The 20395-nt window shown below is 48.8% G+C and overlaps 1 protein-coding gene across 5 annotated transcripts in view; it reads right to left on the bottom strand.

Annotated features, from left to right (window-relative positions):
- The window catches only part of LOC310700451 (nuclear receptor subfamily 1 group D member 1-like), a 59713-nt gene that overhangs the window by 21123 nt on the left and 18195 nt on the right, over positions 1-20395 (bottom strand). The window contains exon 1 of one of the 5 annotated variants that reach the window (XM_083490103.1): positions 18128-18752. The exons of the other annotated variants lie outside the window; for them this stretch is intronic. Within the exon in view, the coding sequence (XP_083346229.1) occupies positions 18128-18143 (16 nt within the window). The 5' untranslated portion in view covers positions 18144-18752. Of the gene's footprint in view, positions 1-18127; positions 18753-20395 lie in introns of those variants that run through there. 5 annotated transcript variants of the gene reach the window in all.

Genomic DNA, 20395 nt, shown 5'->3' with positions numbered 1-20395 from the left:
AAGCGGAGGCGGGCGAGAGACGCGACCCGAGAGGAAGGGGAGCTGCGGAGGTGGCCGGATCCTTCCTTGTTAGCGCATGGACAAGTTCGCGGCTGGCTCCTGGAGGAGAATTGCCACGCCCAACCAGACCGCAGGGAGCAGGTTTTAGAGAAGAGAACATCTGTGCATGTGCAGAACGCCCTCCGCAAGAATGAGAGCAGCCCCTTTCCCCATGTGTAGGATTGCAGAAAAGGAGGACGGGGGCTTTCCGGAAGCCAAAATGAGAGTCTCTTGCCTGAAAACGGCACGCCGAGCCCTACTGATCCAAGCCCTACTGACCCCTGGGTCAAGTTAAGGCACGAGACCTCTCTCGGTAAAAGCTAAGTGCAGCAGAGGTTAATCTGCAAAAATATGAGTTGCGCAATACGTAAATCTGGGCAGCCCAGATTGCAGCTGCAAGGACGGAGCAGTTAAAATGGGACTGCCACCATCACTCCTACAAGTTTAAATAAATCTCTCCCCACCATGAAAAAACGCACCTTTGCAAATATACAACACGAATAGGCAGGTGGTGTGATGGAACCCAGGATTCCTCGTTCCCAGTATTTATAATCTCCCATTCTCCCTCCGGCAGTGGAAAAAGAAATCCAGATGTCTGCATTATGCCCCATTACCTTCTCATTACTTCTAGATACCCAGGTCAGCTCTTCTCAGGATGGTTTATGCGAATACATATAGTATAACAGAGTTTGGTATAGATTCTATAAAAATTGTGTGATTTGAAACAGTACACCACACTGTTCCAATGTACCTATTTAAGAAGTATAGCACTCTCCAGTACCTGCTTTCTCTACCCAATTTTGGCTTTCTAGCTTTGCGAAATCATCTGAGAATTTTGCGAAATCATCTGAGAATTTTGCTTGTGCACACTGAACTTTGGAAACCGTGCAAAGCTTAATTTTGGAGCCAGATTTGTATATGACACACTGGGATATGCTTTGCAGCACTTGCTGCTGTTGCTGTAATTTTTGAAGCGAAGACTACAGGAATGGGCTTGTTTTTGATCAGACTACAAACAGCAATTTTCTTAACTAGGGCAAGTAAGTGGCTGACAAAATACAGGTTGGGTGGCGAGGTGTATATCGCACAAGTAGCTGTTGCAGGCTGCACCAGTGCCAGATCTGGGTCTTAGGGCCCTTGGGTGATGCAACCTTAACCTGCAAGAGGCTGGGTATACAAACCAAGGAATACAGGAATCTGTCTTATACTGAGTTCAGACCATTGGTCCATTTTGCTCAATATTTGCCTGCACTGGTGGCAGCAACACTCCAGGATTTCAGAAAGGGGTATCTTCCAGCCTGATGTGGAGATGTTGGAGACTGAATCTGAAACCTTGTGCGTGCAAAGCATAAGCTCAAATCCGGAATCTCTCAAACTGCTTCTCAAGAACTCTCATACTGTTTCTGATCAGTATTGCCTTGCCATTTGCTGGTCTTGTTGTTGTTGTTTAGTCGTTTAGTCATGTCCAACTCTTTGTGACCCCCTGGACCAGAGCACGCCAGGCACTTCTGTCTTCCACTGCCTCCCGCAGTTTGGTCAGACTCATGCTGGTAGCTTCGAGAACACTATCCAACCACCTCGTCCTCTGTTGTCCCCTTCTCCTTGTGCCCTCCACCTTTCCCAACATCAGGGTCTTTTCCAGGGAGTCTTCTCTTCTCATGAGTATTGGAGCCTCAGCTTCAGGATCTGTCCTTCCAGGGAGCACTCAGGGCTGATTTACTTCAGAATGGACAGGTTTGATCTTCTTGCAGTCCACGGGACTCTCAAGAGTCTCCTCCAGCACCATAATTCAAAAGCATCCATTCTTCGGTGATCAGCCTTCTTTATGGTCCAGCTCTCACTTCCATACATCACTACTGGGAAAACCATAGCTTTAACTATATGGACCTTTGTTGGCAAGGTGATGTCTCTGCTTTTTAAGATGCTGGTCTTAGTCCCCTTCAAACCATTCACCACAGTCTGTCTTGCATCTTGTGTCCTACACCCATTTAGCACTCCCACTTCTGTGTTTCTCTGGTTTTTTAAATGTAAGAAACGGCACCTCATTAAACCAGCAGAAAAGTGGCTTTCGCATGACCTTTTTTTAATACTTGTTTGGAGAGACATCTTGTCATGTTCCTTCATCCCCACCACATGCACTGATGAATCTACTTTCCGCTGCCTCTTATTTTGTTTTAAAACAGCGGCCTGAAAACTGTGCTCCGGAGAACCTCCTTATCAGGAGGATTTCCTTGCTGAGAAGATCAATAACAGCAGACAAGCCAGGTGCTTATCTTTCACTGCAATGTGCAGAGATGCTGCAGAAGTGATGGGCATGTTCTCTAGAGGGCACATTCTGATGCAGGGCCACCTGCGAGGGTGATGCAGCACACTAAATATTGCCCTGAATCGTCAGTGACACACGGATTCCTTACAGATCAGTCTGTCTGCAAAGTATTTCCTGAAACACTGAAAACCACTGCTTTCAAAGGTGGGCAGACTGTGGATTATCTGTATTTATATCTCGGCTTTTCACAACACCCTGAAAGTTGGCAGCCGCCGGTTTAAAATAGCACTGAATAGGATCATTTCAGCCTATTTACTCGCCTCTGCTAAAAGACACCTAAACTCACATCCCCCCCCCCCCCGCCCACATTGTGGCGCCCCAGCTAGTTCCAAATCCACATTATTATTATTTCATCCTTGCTACTACCGTTACAAAATGAAGCCACTTAACGCGCTGTGGTTCTGCAATTGCAGCTGAGCGAGATTATCGTACAGGCAGGAATCTAAAATGGAAAGTTTAATAATCCAGCTCAAAGAAAAGGGAGATCAGGAAACATACAAAGACCATGTAGAGCAGGGATAGGCAGTGTGGCTCCCCCTAACATCATCGGACTACAGTTCCCATCATCCTTGACTTAGCCACGTTTGCTGGGTATGATGGGAGTTGATCAACACTTGGAGGGCACCATGTTGGCTACCCTTGATTTACAGAAGGGGTAGGAAATCTGTTGCCCTCCAGATCAGGGTTTCCCCAGACTCGGGTCTCCAGCTGGACTACATCTCCCATCACCCCTGACCACTGGTCCTGCACCAGCCTCCAAGAAGATGCCTAGCAAATCAAAGACGGATGCTCCAATTCATGTGCCTGTTTTTGGATATGCTTCTACTGATAAAATGCTACCCTCCTGGCTACTGTGCCAAGTGTAGGAGAAAGGGATTGTGCAACCCCTAACAGTACTGAGTGGGACTGCAGATGCTGCCTCTGCACTCTATAGAATCATAAAAACGCAGAGTTGGAAGGGACCCCCAGGGTCATCTAGTCCAGCCCCCCTGCAATGCAGGAATCTCAGCTAAAGCATCTATGACAGATGGCCATCCAACCTCTGCTTAAAAACCTCCAAGGAAGGCGAGTCCACCAGCTCCCGAGGGAGTCCATTCCACTGCTCTTGCTCTCAGAATGTTCTTCCTGGTGTTTAGCCAGAATACATTTGCGTCCTACCTGCCGGAGCAGGAGAAAACAAGCTCGCTCCATCTTCCATGTGACAGCCCTTTTGATTTTTTGACGATGGCTATCATATACCTTTATGTAGGCATCAGACCCATTGATCTCTATGGAATTGACTTCTTCGTAAAAGGCAGCAGTCCCTTGAAACGTGATGGATCCTGACAGCTTGAAGAAGAGGGATTACAGTTCAGTGGCACAGGATATCCTCTTGCATGCAAAAGGTCTCTGGCACAATTTTTGTTATTTCTAGCTTAAAAGGAAATCAGGCAGCAGCAGGTGATGGGAAAAGAACTCTCTGTGCCTGAGATCCTGGAAAGCCAGAGTGGAAAACACCAGGCTGGATGAGACAAAAACTCTTGACCTAGTACAAGGTAGCTTCCTTTGAAGAAGAATGGAGGGCTTGAATAACAATATTTTGCAAGATTGCAATATGGGCTGCAAGCTTTACCTAGTTTTGAAGCACTTATCAACCCATATAGCATCTTTCTCACCTCAGCAGGTTATTCCCAACGCACTTCACAATGCTGTAGCATCTGGAGCGGGGCGTTTTGAGATCTCCAGGCAAGTTGTGAGTGTGCGATGTCAAGAGACAGAGCACTTTTGACACAAAAACAGCTCTGAGCTTGTTTTGACTGTGTATGCATGGGCAAAGAGCAGGAGCTGGATATTCCGTAATTTAAAAAAATACATTCTAGCCAGTTTTTGGAAGATTGGGGGAAGGGAAGGGAGAAGGGGTCTTTCTGGCATCCATGGAACCATGCAAACATTTGCCTGCCTGGGAGCAGAATTTGAGGCCCAGGGAAGCTTTTCATGTTTGATTATGTTTTTATATGGGCGGGGTATAAATAATAATATTATGATTATGACGCCATACAAGGTCAACAGAGCAGGTCAGTGGCAGAGAAATGAGAGCAGAAGCCTCTCCTCTGCATCAGCAGCCGTCAGCTCCCCTCTACAGTGGTACCTCGGGTTAAGAACTTAATTTGTTCTGGTGATTCGTTCTTAACCTGAAACTGTTCTTAACCTGAAGCACCACTTTAGCTAATGGGACCTCCTGCAGCTGTGCCGCTGCCGTGCGATTTCTGTTCTCATCCTGAAGCAAAGTTCTTAACCCGAGGTACTATTTCTGGGTTAGCGGAGTCTGTAACCTGAAGCGTCTGTAACCCGAGGTACCACTGTACCACCAACCCCTTGTAAGCCAAATGGGCACCGTCGGCAACAGAAACACCCTCCACCCACAGTCAAGCACACCCCTTCCTCTCCGAATGGCATTATTAGTGGCTGCCATTGTGCGCTGCCTCATCCATCAGCGCCGCCACAGTGCCCACGCTGCTCCTGCTCGCTGACGCTGCAGTTGGTTTCTCTGCAGCGGGGCCAGCGCACAGGGAAGAGGCCATCTCGGCCCGCACCCGGCAAGTCCTCGGACCTCGAGCAAGCCAGAAACCAAGGGATGGATCTCAGCTGCGACACTGAACATGTCACAGCAGGAAAAGAAACTGCAGCAGTTTGCACTTCCCGGGCGCCGCTGAAATTCTATCCAAGGCACCCTCCATAGCCTCTGCACTGAAGGCTGCTGCTGTTGCAGTGCCTTGTACCTGGTGACCTGAATTCACCTGACAAAGGCAAATTCAGCAGCTCCCGGGTGGCTCTGGAGCATGTCTGTAAGGCAGATTCACGCTGCCTTTGAAGCAGTCAACAGCTGGCGGCAGTCCTGATGTATTTCGGAATCTAGGCCAGGGAGCTGCTGTTGTTTCCCCCCTCCTTTTTTCTTTTTTTTAAGCGGTGAAACCCGATTTTCCTCCTTCCTCTGCAGATATGAGCAATGACCCTATTTTGGGCTGGCTAATCTATCACTTTGAAGTTGACTTTTGCATGAATTATTTTACACCTACCTGGATCTAACTAAAGGCTGCAGCTCAACAGGAAAGAAAAAGGGAGTCGGATTTTGCTTGCTTAGCCGATCGATAGGAAAGGCAGCCTCCTCGGCCAATCTCTAATAGCAAACTTCTGGTTCCAAATCCAAGGGCCAAAATGTGGGGCTAATTTGAGGTTCTAATGCTGGCCTGTCCTGAATTCCAACCCAAGTATCTAAATGGGTTTGGCAAATTAACTGGGGGGGGGGGAGAGAGAGAAATCTATTTTATTAAACTGGAGTCAGTGTTAAGGATAACACATTTTGATAACATGAAAGAAGACACGTTTGGCAGGCAATAGCACATGGCTTCAAGCTGTGTTCAAATCTCTGCTCAGCCAAGAACATGCAAACTATATCTAAGCCTCAGTTCCCATATCCATAAAATGGGGGTTATAATGACCTACTTCACAGCAGGGCTGCTCCGATGGCAGGCAATTTTTTTTAAAAAAGTGTTTAGGAAAATGTATAAACTGCTCAATCTAAACGTTCTCCAAGTGGCATATAGATAAATCTCACAAAGAAATATATATATAAAGCCATCATTGTTCAAAATAAAGATAAAAATCAGCAAGACTTTCAGAACAAATGTAAGTAACTAAATCATGTGTCTGGTTAGGCTTGCCAAAAAAGTTTCCAGCAAAGGATCTGATATCTCAGATTAAAACTTGGGTTGCCAAAATTGGAAGAACGTCTGCATTTGTTGTCTCTTGTTAAGGGAGCCCTTTCTAACAGTTGCCAGAAAAGAATGGACACCGTGCTGTGATGTAACCTTGCTGCAAAGGTCAAATGCATCCCTTCCAATGCTAGCATCCTTTGGACACTGGGGTACACTACAAAAAGGGGGGGAGTCCTGCCCCTTCCCCCCAAAAAACAGACTCTTCTAAAGAACATCAGTAATCCACAGAAACCACTTGCATGAAGTCACAGCAGTTCCATTAAAAGCAAGTTATAGAACAGGGCTGGGGAAACCGTGACGTTGGAGGACTACAACTCCCACCATTGCTCAAGTTGGCTGGGGCTGATGGAATCTGGAGTCCGCCAACATCTGGAGGGCCACAGACCAGTGACAGAGAGAGACAGATCTTAGGCCGCTAGCAAGGGGCTCCCTTGGAGTAGAGAAACCCCTTTGTATTGACCTGAGAATGCAACTTGACCCTGTCTTTTGGGGAAAACAGAGCCTCAGAGTAAAAATCAGTTGTTTGTGGAGTCCATGCCAACAGCTTGGAATGGAAGCTGTACCAAATTGAACCTAACTGGTCCCATCCGGCCTCCCCACCCAGTGCACCTCGGCTCCGAGTGATGTCCTTCTGGAGAAGAAGAGGCCGATGCTTCCCTTGCAAAATGGTGATGTGTCAATAAATAAGATTACCCAGAAAGGGAACACGAGTCTAGCTAGGGTCTTAGCTGAAGCCTGCCAGGAGACACTAGCTACTCGTGCAGGCTGTAATCTGCCTGCACGTTCCTTCATCAGTGGAACAGGGGAGGGAGGGGCGGGAGAGGAAAGAGCAGCTCGGTTTTTTGGCTTTAAGTAGGTTAAACAAATCAGAGTGCATCCGTGGGCTTGTTGGAACTGCAGCAGCGCTCCCAGAACAGGCAGAGAGCCTGGGAAATAAAGATACCAAATGTGATCACAAGGAGATTTGTTTGCTTCACTGAGATGGGGGGGGGGGGAGATTGCTAAGGGGACAAAACACTACCATAGGCCCCCACCCCACAAGTGATATATTTAGAAGCATCTCGGTTCCCAGGGATTCGATGTTTGCTTTTTTTTTCCTGCTAAAGGACTGATCAAAGTTGCAAAAACAAGGGATGCCCCCTCTCCTCTGCATGGTAGAGTTTGTTCTGCACAGTTTTAAGGAGTTGGGGATTTCAGGCACCTGACAACATCGGGCCATTGGTCCATGTAGCTCAGGATTGGCTACAGAGCACTGGGCAACAGCTCTCTCCGGCTTAAAACACCGGGGTCTTTTCCAGGCCTACCTATAGATGGATTGGACCTGGTGTGTTTTGCATGCCAAGCATGGGCACTGCTGCTGAACTAAAGCCCCATGATAGAATCAGAGCATTGCAGAGTTGGAAGGGGCCCTGAGGGTCATCTAGTCCAGCCCCACTGCAATGCAGGAATCCGGCCCACAGCTGCCCCTGGGTGGGCTCGAACCACCAACCTTCTGGTTAACAGCCAGGCGCACTGATCCAGTGTCAAGACTAAGGAGAAACAGTCAAGATCACACAGACATATTTGGGCTTGTTTTTAAAACCAAGCTGAGGAATTGGGGAGAACAGAATCCAACCTGGTTTGAATATGCGTCTGGTGAGCCTGTTTTCTGACCGGTCCCATGATATACAGTGGGAGATATTTTCACACACCGCTCCTCCAAAGTTTCTGGCAAGCTCGGCTTGTGGTGAGCTGCCTAGGCAACTGGGTTCACCAGAAGCCCATTTACATCAGGGTTAATGGGGGCTTTTCATTTCGCTTTTGTTTTGTCTCCAGTGACCTGGTTTCAGAATGAGTTCAGGAACGGCCCAAGGATGGGACGTGGGGCCTGGGAAACTGAAATGTGGGTCCCCTCCTTGGGATAAAACTACGCGTTATTCTGTTGATACAACCCTGACAGCGACTGCTTCTGGGCAAACCGAATTTCGGAGGGGGCTACGTAACCTTTCCCCAACCTCTATTTTTGTGATTAACTGCCCCCCATCCTCGGCCAGCCCTATTGGCAAGAGGCAACTGCAGGAGACTGCAGCAGAAAGTGGCAGGCATCGCTCCTTCATACTTCCCCACATCTCCCATCAAAATTGGACCTCCCCAAAGCTATTTTGCCTACAACAAGCATTGGGAAATCTGTGGCCCTCTGGATCTCGCTGCATCTTATGTGACCCCTGGCTATGCTGGCTGGGGCTGATGAGAGCTGGAGTTCAATAAGATATTGGGGGGGGGCAGGTTCCCCTTAGAAGATGAAACCATTGGGTCTATGTCATAGGTAAAGGGACCCCTGACCATCAGGTCCAGTCATGGCCGACTCTGGGGTTGCGGCGCTCATCTCGCTTTATTGGCCGAGGGAGCCGGCGTACAGCTTCCGGGTCATGTGGCCAGCATGACTAAGCCACTTCTGGCGAACCAGAGCAGCGCATGGAGACGCAGCTTACCTTCCTGCCAGAGAGGTACCTATTTATCTACTTGCACTTTTGACGTGCTTTCGAACTGCTAGGCTGGCAGGAGCAGGGACCAAGCAACGGGAGCTCACCCCGTTGCAGGGACTTGAACCGCCGACCTTCTGATCGGCAAGTCCTAGGCTCTGTGGTTTAACCCACAGTGCCACCCGCGTCCCTTATATCATAGGTACCTGTGTGTAATTTTAGCACTTGAACTGGTGGCCTTGAACAAGTCTGTCTCACTCAGCAGACCTCACTGCTTCTGGATCAGGGCTGGAAATTTTCTAGGAGGGGGGAAAACGTTTTTTGTTCAAGATGGGAGGGCTCAGTTCAACAGGTAACAGGAATCAGAAAGAATAGCCTGCTTATCACCCCTTGCTTCTTTGTTTACCACCCCGGTGAAGGTGTTTCCAAACGCCTGGCAAGGTTCACGGAAGGAACAGCATCCCTTGCAAAGGTAAAGGTTGCTCTGCAATCAAATAGGCGGCGGCCCCACCACGCCCTGACCGCGTCTGCTTTCGCTCCTGGCCCAGCACATCCTGCCTGCCGTGATACATTTTAAAGTTTGATCTCAGCCTCTCTGGCACCTGTGAAAGTGCTGCCGCCGCCTTCAGACAGCGAAGTAGGTCAAAGTCACCGCAACGGGAGAAAGGGCAGGGTGAGGTGGCGCAGCTCCGAGTGAGTCGGGAGGGGGAGCTTTTTGCTGCAGAGTTCATCATCCCCAGCTGCACGGCTTCAGCAGGGGAGCTCCCAGACTCAAAGCAAGAGACGGGAAACCAAAGCAGGCTTGTGAATAGCCCCCAGCCTATGGGTACCGATAACAAGGGCAGCGGAGGTTTTGGAAACTGGAAGGAAGCTGTTCGACAAATCAAGGAACAAGCAAGCAGCCCCCCTTCCAATTTGCAAACGTTTTCTTATCCAAGTTGTCCGTTTCTGTTTGATGAATGGGGGCTCCCTGTCTCCCCCCCCCCAAGGTTCTTTCCACCTCCCTTCTGGGGCTACTGATAGGACACAAACTACTGACATAAATATAGTAACAGCCCTGACCATTAGGTCCAGTCGCAGATGACTCTGGGGTTGCGGCGCTCATCTCGCTTTATTGGCCGAGGGAGCCGGCGTACAGCTTCCGGGTCATGTGGCCAGCATGACTAAGCCGCTTCTAGCGAACCAGAGCAGTGCACAGAAACACCGTTTACCTTCCCGCCGGAGCGCTACCTATTTATCTACTTGCACTTTGATGTGCTTTCGAACTGCTAGGTTGGCAGAAGCAGGGACCGAGCAACGGGAGCTCACCCCGTCACAGGGATTCGAACCGCCGACCTTCTGATCGGCAAGTCCTAGGCTCTGTGGCTTAACCCACAGCGCCACCCGCGTCCCTTGACATAAATATAGACCCCAGCATTTGTGGCAGACCTGCTGCATAGCTGAACTAACAAACACACCATTGCCCCTATTTACCAAGGAGAATCCCTACTTTTTGCTGCCGGTCCCTGGTCTCTATTCTGTCTTTTGGGAAGATGCTGGAGGCTGTGTGCTCGTTTTTAAAATGCCTTCTGTGTTGCACACACAGGGTTCATGTCCATCTCCCAGACATAGGAAACTTGAGGGAAGAGGGCAGAAAGAGGAGATGTATGCAGTGGTGATATATATATAAATGCATGCTTGCAAATATATCCCAAATACTATACACTGTTTCCCTCCTTCACCCCATCTACCTTTCACTGCCCACCCAGATAGGAAAAGTTCTTGGTTGTGCTTGAGTTGCAGCTACCCTAAAAGTCGGATCCACTGAGAGACTCAACGTGCTATTAAACAATGTTTAAGTTGCTGTTGTTGTTTTCAACTATTGCACTGCAAACACGTTCTTTCCCAGCCAGTGCCGGAGAGGCTATTACAGAGTAAATGAATACAAACACCCAATTAAAGAAGAAAAAGAAGAAGAGCCTCAGGAAGAGGTGCTTGGCATTACAAACACACAGATGACCTTATTTCCGAAGTGCTGGAATGTGTGGCCTAATTAAGGCATCCCCAGACTTAAAGTAGATGAGCCGTCACAGCCCAGCTTTTCCTAGGGAACCGTGGGAACTGTAGTTCTGTAAAGTAGGCCGGGGCTCTCTACATCCAAACGCTCGGCACCAGCGCCAAACTACAATTCCCAGGGTTCTTGGGGAAGCCGTGAGTGCAAAAAAACCCAACCACCAACCACCTATCCAGCCAGAAGGATACTTCTGTGGTATCCAAAGCCCCTTCAGCACAGGAGATTGGGAGGTTGGTGAATCACCAACAGAGCCACCTGATTCCCCTCCGCCAACACAGAAATTGACAGTTGCAACACAGCTACCTCCATATTACCCAATTTCTAATGCTTTTCCCCACTGACCTAGATTAAGCACCCAAAAAATACCCTCCAGTTTTCACTCTAGAAAGGAGGGGAGTCCACCCATTTGCCTCTCTCCGAATACCATCATGTCTGATCAAGAGGCATCTCTAAACACAGAGGGGGGCAAGTGCCAAGCATGACAAGTTGATCACATAGTTCTCTGAGCCATGACCTTAGCATGCTTGCAGCATGGGTCTCTCCTTCCATTATCCCATATGGGGTGCCATATAGATCGGCCCATTTTGCAGCTGGCTTTTGGCCCATTTGCGACCAAGTGAAGATGCCTGGACTCCACGATAGTACCTGACATCTCCACCACCTGGGGATTGTTGGGACAGGATTGTTGTTGGTGTCCAAGGATTACACATACATGAGGGAGGTGGATGGATGGATGGATGGTGGAAGGGCCCTGGGTGAAAGGCAGGGAAGATCTCTGAGGGTGAGAGACAGTGGGAAGGAAGGGAAGCTTTCAGGTGAGATTTGGGAGGGATCCCCACTTTCTGTGCATGACGTGGGTTAAGAGCTACCTTTGAGAGAGGACTCTGTGCTTTTTTCTTCTCTTTCTCTCTCTGTTTTTATTTAGCTTGGTTTCTTTTATCTTACTGTATTATGAAAAAGCATTAACAAAATCTTATGAGGGGGGGAGGAAATTAATATGGCCTAGAGAAAAAAGTTTGAGAACCATAGGTCTACACTACAATCAAACTTGGTAAAGTTTTTAATCTTTTGACGTCTTACTGTGTTTTAATTTGTTGGAAGCCGCCCGGAGTTGCTGGAATAACCCAGTCAGATGGGTGGCAATAACAACAACAACAACAACAACAACAACAACTCCATCCACTACTGCCTCTGATCATCCTAACAACAATAACAATAATAATAATAACAACAACAACTCCATCCACTACTGCCTCTGATCATCCTTACCACTGCAGTACCACCTGCGGCTGTACAATTAGTATGGGGTGGGTGGAGGGTGAACATTCTTATATTCAAGGGAAAGTTGTAAAATAAGGTCAGTGTCCTAAATGGCACAGATCCTACCATTCACACATAAGCTAAATGTCGTTTACTGCTTCTGCAAGCAGTGTGCATACTGTTTTGCTACATGCACACTGGGTATTTGCTGTGTTTCACAATCCCGGGGCCTAGACTAATCTGCTCCCTGTGAATGTGTTATCTTTGGGATGCCAGGGGAATGGGTGCCTGTGGGCAAAGGGCCAACCTCGGGCTAATTTTCATCGTGAGATGAGTGCTGTGTGCAGAGATCACTGATTATTGCACCCTGTGTTTCTATAAGCGGACAAGGATGTGCAAACATAGCAGGAGATCGTTGGCTGCACGCCCAAAATAACACAGCTTATGAAACAGGTTTGGAAACACTAGTAAAAAAAAAAAAATGCAGAAAGCAATGCCTACATGCACACATGGGGAATAACTTTGGCAGATGGGATCTGATATAAAGCCCTGCCGTTCGAGTGGGCTTCTCCTCTGCTAATTTCAAGGGCAGTTTTGCAGATAAACGCTTTTGAAGTGAATGGGGAAGCCCTGGTGCAAAGGTGAGCTCTAGGCAACAGATAAGGAAGTGCGGGGAATTGCAGCCGTGTGCAAAAGAGAAACAGTAAGTGAGAATGCCTCATACACCCCATACGTTAAAAGCCCTTGACTTTCCCCAAGAATCCTGGAGCTGTGGTTTCTCAAAGGCGCTGGAAATTGTCGCTCTGTGGTGGGCAGAGTTCCCAGCATTCTTTGGGGCAGCAATGTGTTTTAAATATATGGTGTGTATGTTGCCGGACAGGCAGCCAGAGAGAGAATATGGTTCAATGAATCATACTTGTGTCTCCTTTAACTGTTGCAACATATTCTAGTTAGAAGGGGCAAAATTTCACCAGTGGGTGACCAGCTCCTCGGCCAACCCATCAGGTGCCCTTCCGATGCAGTTGAACTCCAACTCCCATCAACCCCAGGCAGCATAGCCAATGGCCAGGGATGATGGGACTCAGAGTCCAACCACATCTGGAGGGCCATAGGGGAACTGCAGGCTGGGGCCCAAAGTATATTTCACAACTCAATGCTCCCTCCCCATATACACACTTTTGGAAATTAAAACATGAAATATTTCTGAATAGCCATTAGCCAAGATACAATACAAAAAACACAAATTAATTTCCTGCCCCCCTTGAGTTTTAAAGCACTTTTCTTGTTCCAGTGAGCAAAAAATTGTCTGTTGATTAAAACCAAGCGGACCCCCACTGAGGGACAGACACAATTGCTTACTGGTCTGAGAATTCGGCCACCAGTTGTCCTTTATCAGACAAATCTGTGGTAGGCAACTGGCATCCCGTGGGAAGAATTTGGCCCATAGACAACTGGCTTGTCAAGTGCATAAAAAACCTCCTGGCTACAGCCAAGTTCCCCACAACTGGCTTTGAGGGGAAGGGGAAATTGTTAGAAATGTATGAGTGGGATTCACCTACTGAGTCCTGTCAGTGCAAGGCCTTAACGCCCCCCCCCCCCCGCTCCCCATCCAAATTGGCTCAAGGTGGTGGTGTCTGAATATTCTGCAGTCTTTTAAATGTATCTGTGGGAAGTGAGGGTTTATTGTTTTGCTGTTTCGTTTTACTTATGTACTTGTTTTTATCCTGTATTTTATTCTGTGAACCGCCCTGGAATCTTATAATGAAGGGTGGTACAGAAATCTGATTAATAATAATAACTGTAATAACCTCCAGAATAGCATACACAAGGTGTCATTCTGTCTGGCCAGCTGCAACGCATTCACCACAGCACCTTTAATATTAGTTTAGGAGAAGGAATTTCAGCAGGTGTAGCTTGCATGTTAAAATTACTGTTGTTCTATTTATTATAGATATAATTTATTTACATCCGGCCTTTTTCCCTGACAGGGACTCACTAATGACCACTAAGGATTTCTTCTACCACTGCAGAGTTCCCTTCATGAGGAAACGCTGGAGGCTGCTTTGAACCAACTCAGATGATCTGCCACATCTACCCAAGTCTCGACCGCTCTGACCAACAGTGGCTACTCTTTGACCCACAGCCTAATGCTTTTGGGCTCAGCAAGCTCACTGCAATGTTCCAAACCAGCGACGTCCCAGGCCGAACGGGGTGGAATACAATCTTGAACTTCACATGAACCTTGAAGAGGAATCTCAGCCTTGTAAATGGAATCGGCCTCCGAAAATTTGGCAAGCGGGACACTCCTATCCCAGCCCATGCCAGCAATCAAGATCTTTAACTACTGAAGAGATAAAACAGCACACCTGGGTGCTGAAAGCAGGCACATCCATGCACACCTTCCTCCTCCTCCTCAACAGCCCATGAGTCACCTGGCAATCTTACTCAAGCAGTGATTAGCTGGAAAAAAAACCTTGGGCACGTTCAGTTAAGGCCTGCGGCACTCAAGTCAGGAGACTGCGGCGTCAGGTGAGCACCATGCAAGTGGGAATCACGTGCAGGTATACCCAGGATCCTCCAAGCAAGGGACCTGTCAAGACTGCCGCTCCCATCAGACGGATTAGGCAGATGGATGCTGGTTCAGGGACTCAGCCCTCAGCCCAAAGTCTCGCAGGACACCTTGAATGCCTTGCAGCGGGGAGGATGACCCTTGGTGGCCCACATTCCACCACTGGTTCTTTGAGGAAATTCAACTTTGAATTAAGGAATAGGGTTTAAGGAAGAAAGTTGTCCCAGTTACAAAGAAAAGGAAAAAAATAATTGGGGGGGGGGAATGGCACCCCCTCTGTTTAGGTTTTGTATGTTGTACCATGGCTATGTCCCAGTGAGCTTCATAATATTATTATTTTTAAGGTGAAAGTTACTAGGAGATACCAGCTTTATTGGGATGCGGGTGGAGCTGTGGTGTAAACCACTGGGCCTTGGGCTTGCTGATCAAAAGGCCGGCGGTTTGAATCCCCTTGATGGGGTGAGCTCCTGTTCTTTGGTCCCAGCTCCTGCCAACCTAGCAGTTCGAAAGCACATCAAAGTGTAAGTAGATAAATAGGTACCGCTCCAGCGGGAAGGTAAACGGCGTTTCCATGCGCTGCGCTGATTTGCCAGAAGCGACTTAGTCATGCTGGCCACATGACCCGGAAAAACTGTCTGCGGACAAACGTCAGCTCCCTTGGCCAGTAAAGCGAGATGAGCGCCGTAACCCCAGTTGTTTGCAACTGCACTTAACTGTCGAGGTCGTTTACCTTTTTAACCAGCTTTATTACGACCACCACAATATATGACCACTACAAGGAAGGCTTTGGTGATGAAATACACTTGCAGTCCCATTGTTTGAAGAAGCAGAATACCCCGCACAATACAGAAGTTGGATAGCCCTGCCTTAGAGAGAGAGAGAGAGAGACAGAGAAAGAGTTTCCTGCAGCCACCAATCACTGGGGAGGGGGGAGGCACTGCTCCCAAATGGGTCCTATTAGAAGGGAATACCAAAGTCTCCAAGGGTACCAATAGTTGCACACGTACTGTACTTCTGTAGGCACTTGATAAAAGATTAGGAGCTGTTATCACTAGAAGGCAAACAGGATGGACTTAGTCATGCACAGAGGTTGAAATCAATGGGGTTTAAGTTAGTCATCCAACCCAATGTTAACCCAGAACTGAAAAGTGACATCTCAAGAGATTGTAGCACAATGCACAGTGTCAACATGTGTCGTCGTGAATCACCACGGTAGCCTCCTAGAACGATAAGGAAACCTTCAAGAGGCCATTGTGACGTCACAACAGTCCCAGAATTTCTGAAAGCTGCACTGCCCCAGTGGAGAAGGCACAGCAGTGACATCACAGTGATGTTAAGCTTCAGGGTGGAATTTAAATGCAACCTGATGGCACCACCCACCTCCAAACTGCAGTAGGGCTGACCCCTTCTAATGCTATTGACCCAGAAGTGGCCCCAGAGCAGTGACATGTCACTCCTGCTTCTTGCACTGCTGCCCTAATGATCCCTGGGACTAGAAACGTCCAAGTTCTTTTAATGCGAGTGCGCATGAAATACAAAAAAAAATAGCATTTATTCCTCAAAGGAGTTCAAGGCAGCATGTGTGTTGCTCCATTCAATTCTAATGACAAACCTGCAAGGTCAGTTGGGTTGAGAGGCAAGTGTGGCTTTCACACAGACACCGAGTTCATTCTATTCCTCAGCGAGATTTGAACCCAAGTCCGTCACTCTGTGGCCACCAAGGAACTTCTGGGGGTTAACAGGAGATCTGTGGGACTCTTAATGCTATGAAACGCTTCCCCTACACTGCACTCCAAAAGCTTCTTATAGATGATTTAGCAGGAATGAGTGGCGGGGGAGGAGACACGGGGCAACCCAGGGCTCTGCAACTCTGCAATCAGGTCACAGTGTCCCCCATAAAGACTGCACAGCAGAGGATTCCTTGTGAAAATTATTTCGTATTCCAGAGATCTGTAGTAGATGGGAGAAACAAGCCCCCCCCCCCCACACACACATATGGAAGGCACTCTTGCATGAATATAAGGATACATAACCCAGCCTGGCTCTGTTTGCAATCTTCTTCACTAAAACAAACAAATGAAAATTCTGCAGCAAGCTCAATCCGCGCCAATGCAAGAAAAAATCAGGCAGCCTGTGTAAACGCTGCAAATTAAATAAATTTGCATCTATCTGCTTTTTTCTGGCATAATTTATTCTGCTTCTGTTAAGAGGACAGGCAAAGAGTTACGCATGTCACCATGACCCATCTCCTGGCCCATGGAAGCCCTGCTTAGATATCTCTTCCCCCCCCAACCGCCCCCCATCGCATCTGAGATTTCAGCCAGCATTGCCACTACTGCCACCAAGCATTGATTAAGGACTAGAAACTTGCCCTTTTAAAACAAAAAAGTTGATATTTTCACAGGATGCTGAACTCTTATGCTGGGCTGCCTTCTCTGCTGTGATGGAATGATTATTGCTTTCTGAGTAAAAGAGGACACAGCCCAAAATCTCATCCTTAACATCTACCAGGGGAAGAGAATTCAAGCTGGGAAGGAAATACCTTTACCCGAGACCTGCCAGTCTGGGCTGGATGGTCTGATTCTGTGCAAAGCAGCACTTACTCATCTCTCCTATGTAAAAAGCTGGCTCTCTTTACACTGGCCCATTTTCCTGAGTTAACCTCATCTCACCCCGCTTTCAGCAACCCTGTTCCCCTAAAACCCAACTTCCCACTTGGTAGGTCTCCACACGCATCATCTGGTACATCCCAGAGACCTCCTGGGGGTGACTGCTGGATCCATCCAATTTGCACACATACACACGGAGCTCTCCAAACCTGCAATATTTCCACCCTCCTTTTGCACAACAGCCGAGGACAAAACAGAAATGAGTTGCAGTTTTTCAGAGCCTGCCAGTCAAATGCCACGGGGCTTGTTTACCGAGGTGCACGAATCCCGGGGCATTCCCGCGAGTCATATGCATGTTATTTTATCAAAACAAATTTCGAAGGCAAGTAGTAATTTTACGCATCAGAACTACTTCCCACATTGCAGCAATAATTTTCTCATTCCTTGACTGCCCCTGCACGTCTTTCAGGCTGGCTCCCTCCCTCCCTCTCCTTTTCACTTAAACAACCATTCCAGTACCAACCGAAACCATATTTCTATTTTCTCCCTCCACCGCCACCCCGCTCTTCATGCAAAGAAATAAAAAGGGGAGGAAATCAGGCATAAAAAGGCTCTTTAGAAACCCCCACTCACAATTCAGAAATGTAAGCTTGGGCTAGGAAAATACCAACTGTCTAAAAATAACGCAAGGGGATTTCTGTGCGCGCTGGTGTGTGTTTTTCTAAATGGGAAATGAATTAAATCCCAGACTTATGAACGCCTTCCGGTGCCGGGAATCTAACCTGATAGGATATCCTATCCTAGGATATTGCCACTGAAGAGAACGTTAAAAACCCGGCTTATAATATGGCACAAAGATGATTGCATTTTGCAAACGGCTTGCAACCCCCCCCCAAAAAAAAAAAACCACAACCGGGTGCAGCCTCTCCTCTTTTTTCGCATTCCCCTTTTAGCGCCCACCCACTTCCAGAGAACTGATGCCATCTCCTACGATCCACTAAATCCTAGCGAGAGGAGAGTTTGCACAGCACCACAGCAACGCTCGCCGGCTTACCCGAATTGTTATCCATGTTGCTGCGTCTCCAGGCGCCCGGCTTCCGTTTGCAGATTTCACCGGGCTTGCAAAGCAGAAATCGCGTCGAGCCGTTGCAAAGACCTGTGCAGTGCGGTGCGTTGTGCGCTTGCAAACGAGGCGCCCCCTCGAAGCGGCCGAAAATAAATAAATAAAATGGAAATAACGATCGGCGGAGCAAGTAGGCTAAGCGCTAAGGGAACCCTCTGCGGCTTCCCTCCTTTCCCCCTCCCTTGCTTTCTCCCGCGGATGCGAGTGTGCGCGTGCTCGCTTCCTTTGCTTGCTCCCGAGCTGCGAAATGGTTTCAGGTTCCCGAAAGCGGCGTTTTTGCAGCCTGCTGCCACTTCCACGTGCTTCCAAGCCCGGCTCCGGCTGCAGATTCCCCCCTCTCCACCACCCCCGCTACTCCGGCGCTGCCTGGATTGTATAGACGTGGGTGAGGCTTGCTCGCTTGCTGCTGCTGCTGCTTCTTTTTTGCTTGTTCAACTCGGGGATTAGCCGCTCCTGTTTTCGAGCCAGGAGGGAGCGGGGGAGGGAAGATCTGGCTTGCCTCGGCGGCTGGCTCATGTGTAGCCTGCATGTGACAGCATCGGAGGCATGCCCCACTGACACACATTTCAGGCAGCCCAAGCGATGACATCAGCTCCCGCGGCCGCACATGGGCAGCAAGGCGGAGGGAAGGGAAGGGGAGCTCGGCCTCGCTTCACACACACATTGCAGCAGCAGAACGGGGGGGGGGGAGGAGAGCACACACCCCCCGCACCCACCGATCGCGTCCCCCGCACCCACCCGCCGCCTGGCACGGGCCCATCTGGGACACAGGCAAGCGGCAGTTCCCAGCTTATTGTCAGCGGAGAAAGGGGTCACGTCCTGATCTGCCCCAGAAGGGAGCCAAGCTGCCGCTCCGGATCCTGGCGGGGGGGGGGGCGAGGATGACTTGGGGAAGGGGGAGAATGGGGTGGCGATTAGCCGGAGGTGGGGCTGGGGCATTCTCGGTTTGCTCAGAAGCACTGTCTTCTTCGTGGTGGTTCAATAATATAAAAAGTGGTATAAAAAGGTAAAGGGTGAGAGGGGACTCCTTGTCCCTTCACAGAGCCAGTTCCCAGAGCTCCATGGGAAGAGGGCTGGACTGTTAAACTGCTTTAAGAATTGTGGCTGTGGAAGGGGAATAGGGTTCTGCCAACAACTCTCAAGGGACGTGGGCGGCGCTGTGGGTTAAACCACAGAGCCTAGGACTTGCCAATCAGAAGGTTGGTGGTTTGAATCCCCACGAAGGGGTGAGCTCCCGTTGCTCGGTCCCAGCTCCTGCCAACCTAGCAGTTCGAAAGCACGTCAAAGTGCAAGTAGATAAATAGGTACCACTCCGGCGGGAAGGTAAACGGCGTTTCTGTGCGCTGCTCTGGTTTGCCAGAAGCGGCTTAGTCATGCTGGCCACATGACCCGGAAGCTGTACGCCGGCTCCCTCGGCCAATAAAGCGAGATGAGCGCCACAACCCCAGAGTCGGCCACGACTGGACCTAATGGTCAGGGGTCCCTTTACCTTTTTAACGACTCTCAACATGCTTAACAAACTACGGTTCCCAGGATTCTTGGGGAGAAACCATGACTTGTAAAAGCGGAACATTACTGCTTCAAATGTAAGGTGTAGGTGGAGTCATAGTGGTGGGGGGCAACAATAGCAAAGGAGGGCTAGTTCAACCCAGTCAGATGGGTGGGGTACAAATAATAAACTATTATTATAAATTATTATTATTAATCTATGCCCTTTTTGTGGGTTTGTCATAGGCATCTGGATGACCACTGTGAAAACAGAATGCAGGACGAGATAGGCCTTTGGGCTGTTCTTACATCTTATTGCTCCGATTTGATTTATTTCAGTAAGCTTTAAGCATACCCAGATTTCATAAGATGATCCCATCTGTGTTTTACATACAATTCCTAAAAGTTCCTCCAGTTGAGACAATTTAGGTAAAGGTAAAGGGGACCCCTAACCATTAGGTCCAGTCGTGACCCACTCTGAGGTTGCGGCACTCATCTCGCTTTATTGGCTGAGGGAGCCGGCGTACAGGTTCCGGGTCCTGTGGCCAGCATGACTAAGCCACTTCTGGCGAACCAGAGCAGCGCACGGAAACGCCGTTTACCTTCCCGCCGGAGCGGTACCTATTTATCTACTTGCACTTTGACGTGCTTTTGAACTGCTAGGTTGGCAGGAGCTGGGACCGAGCAACGGGAGCTCACCCCGTCGCAGGG

The sequence above is a fragment of the Podarcis liolepis genome (genome assembly GCF_965112155.1).
Source record: "Podarcis liolepis genome assembly, chromosome: 2".
In the NCBI taxonomy this organism is placed as follows: Eukaryota; Metazoa; Chordata; class Lepidosauria; order Squamata; family Lacertidae; genus Podarcis; species Podarcis liolepis.
Note: the sequence above shows the minus strand (reverse complement) of the source record. Positions and strands in the feature narration are given on the sequence as shown.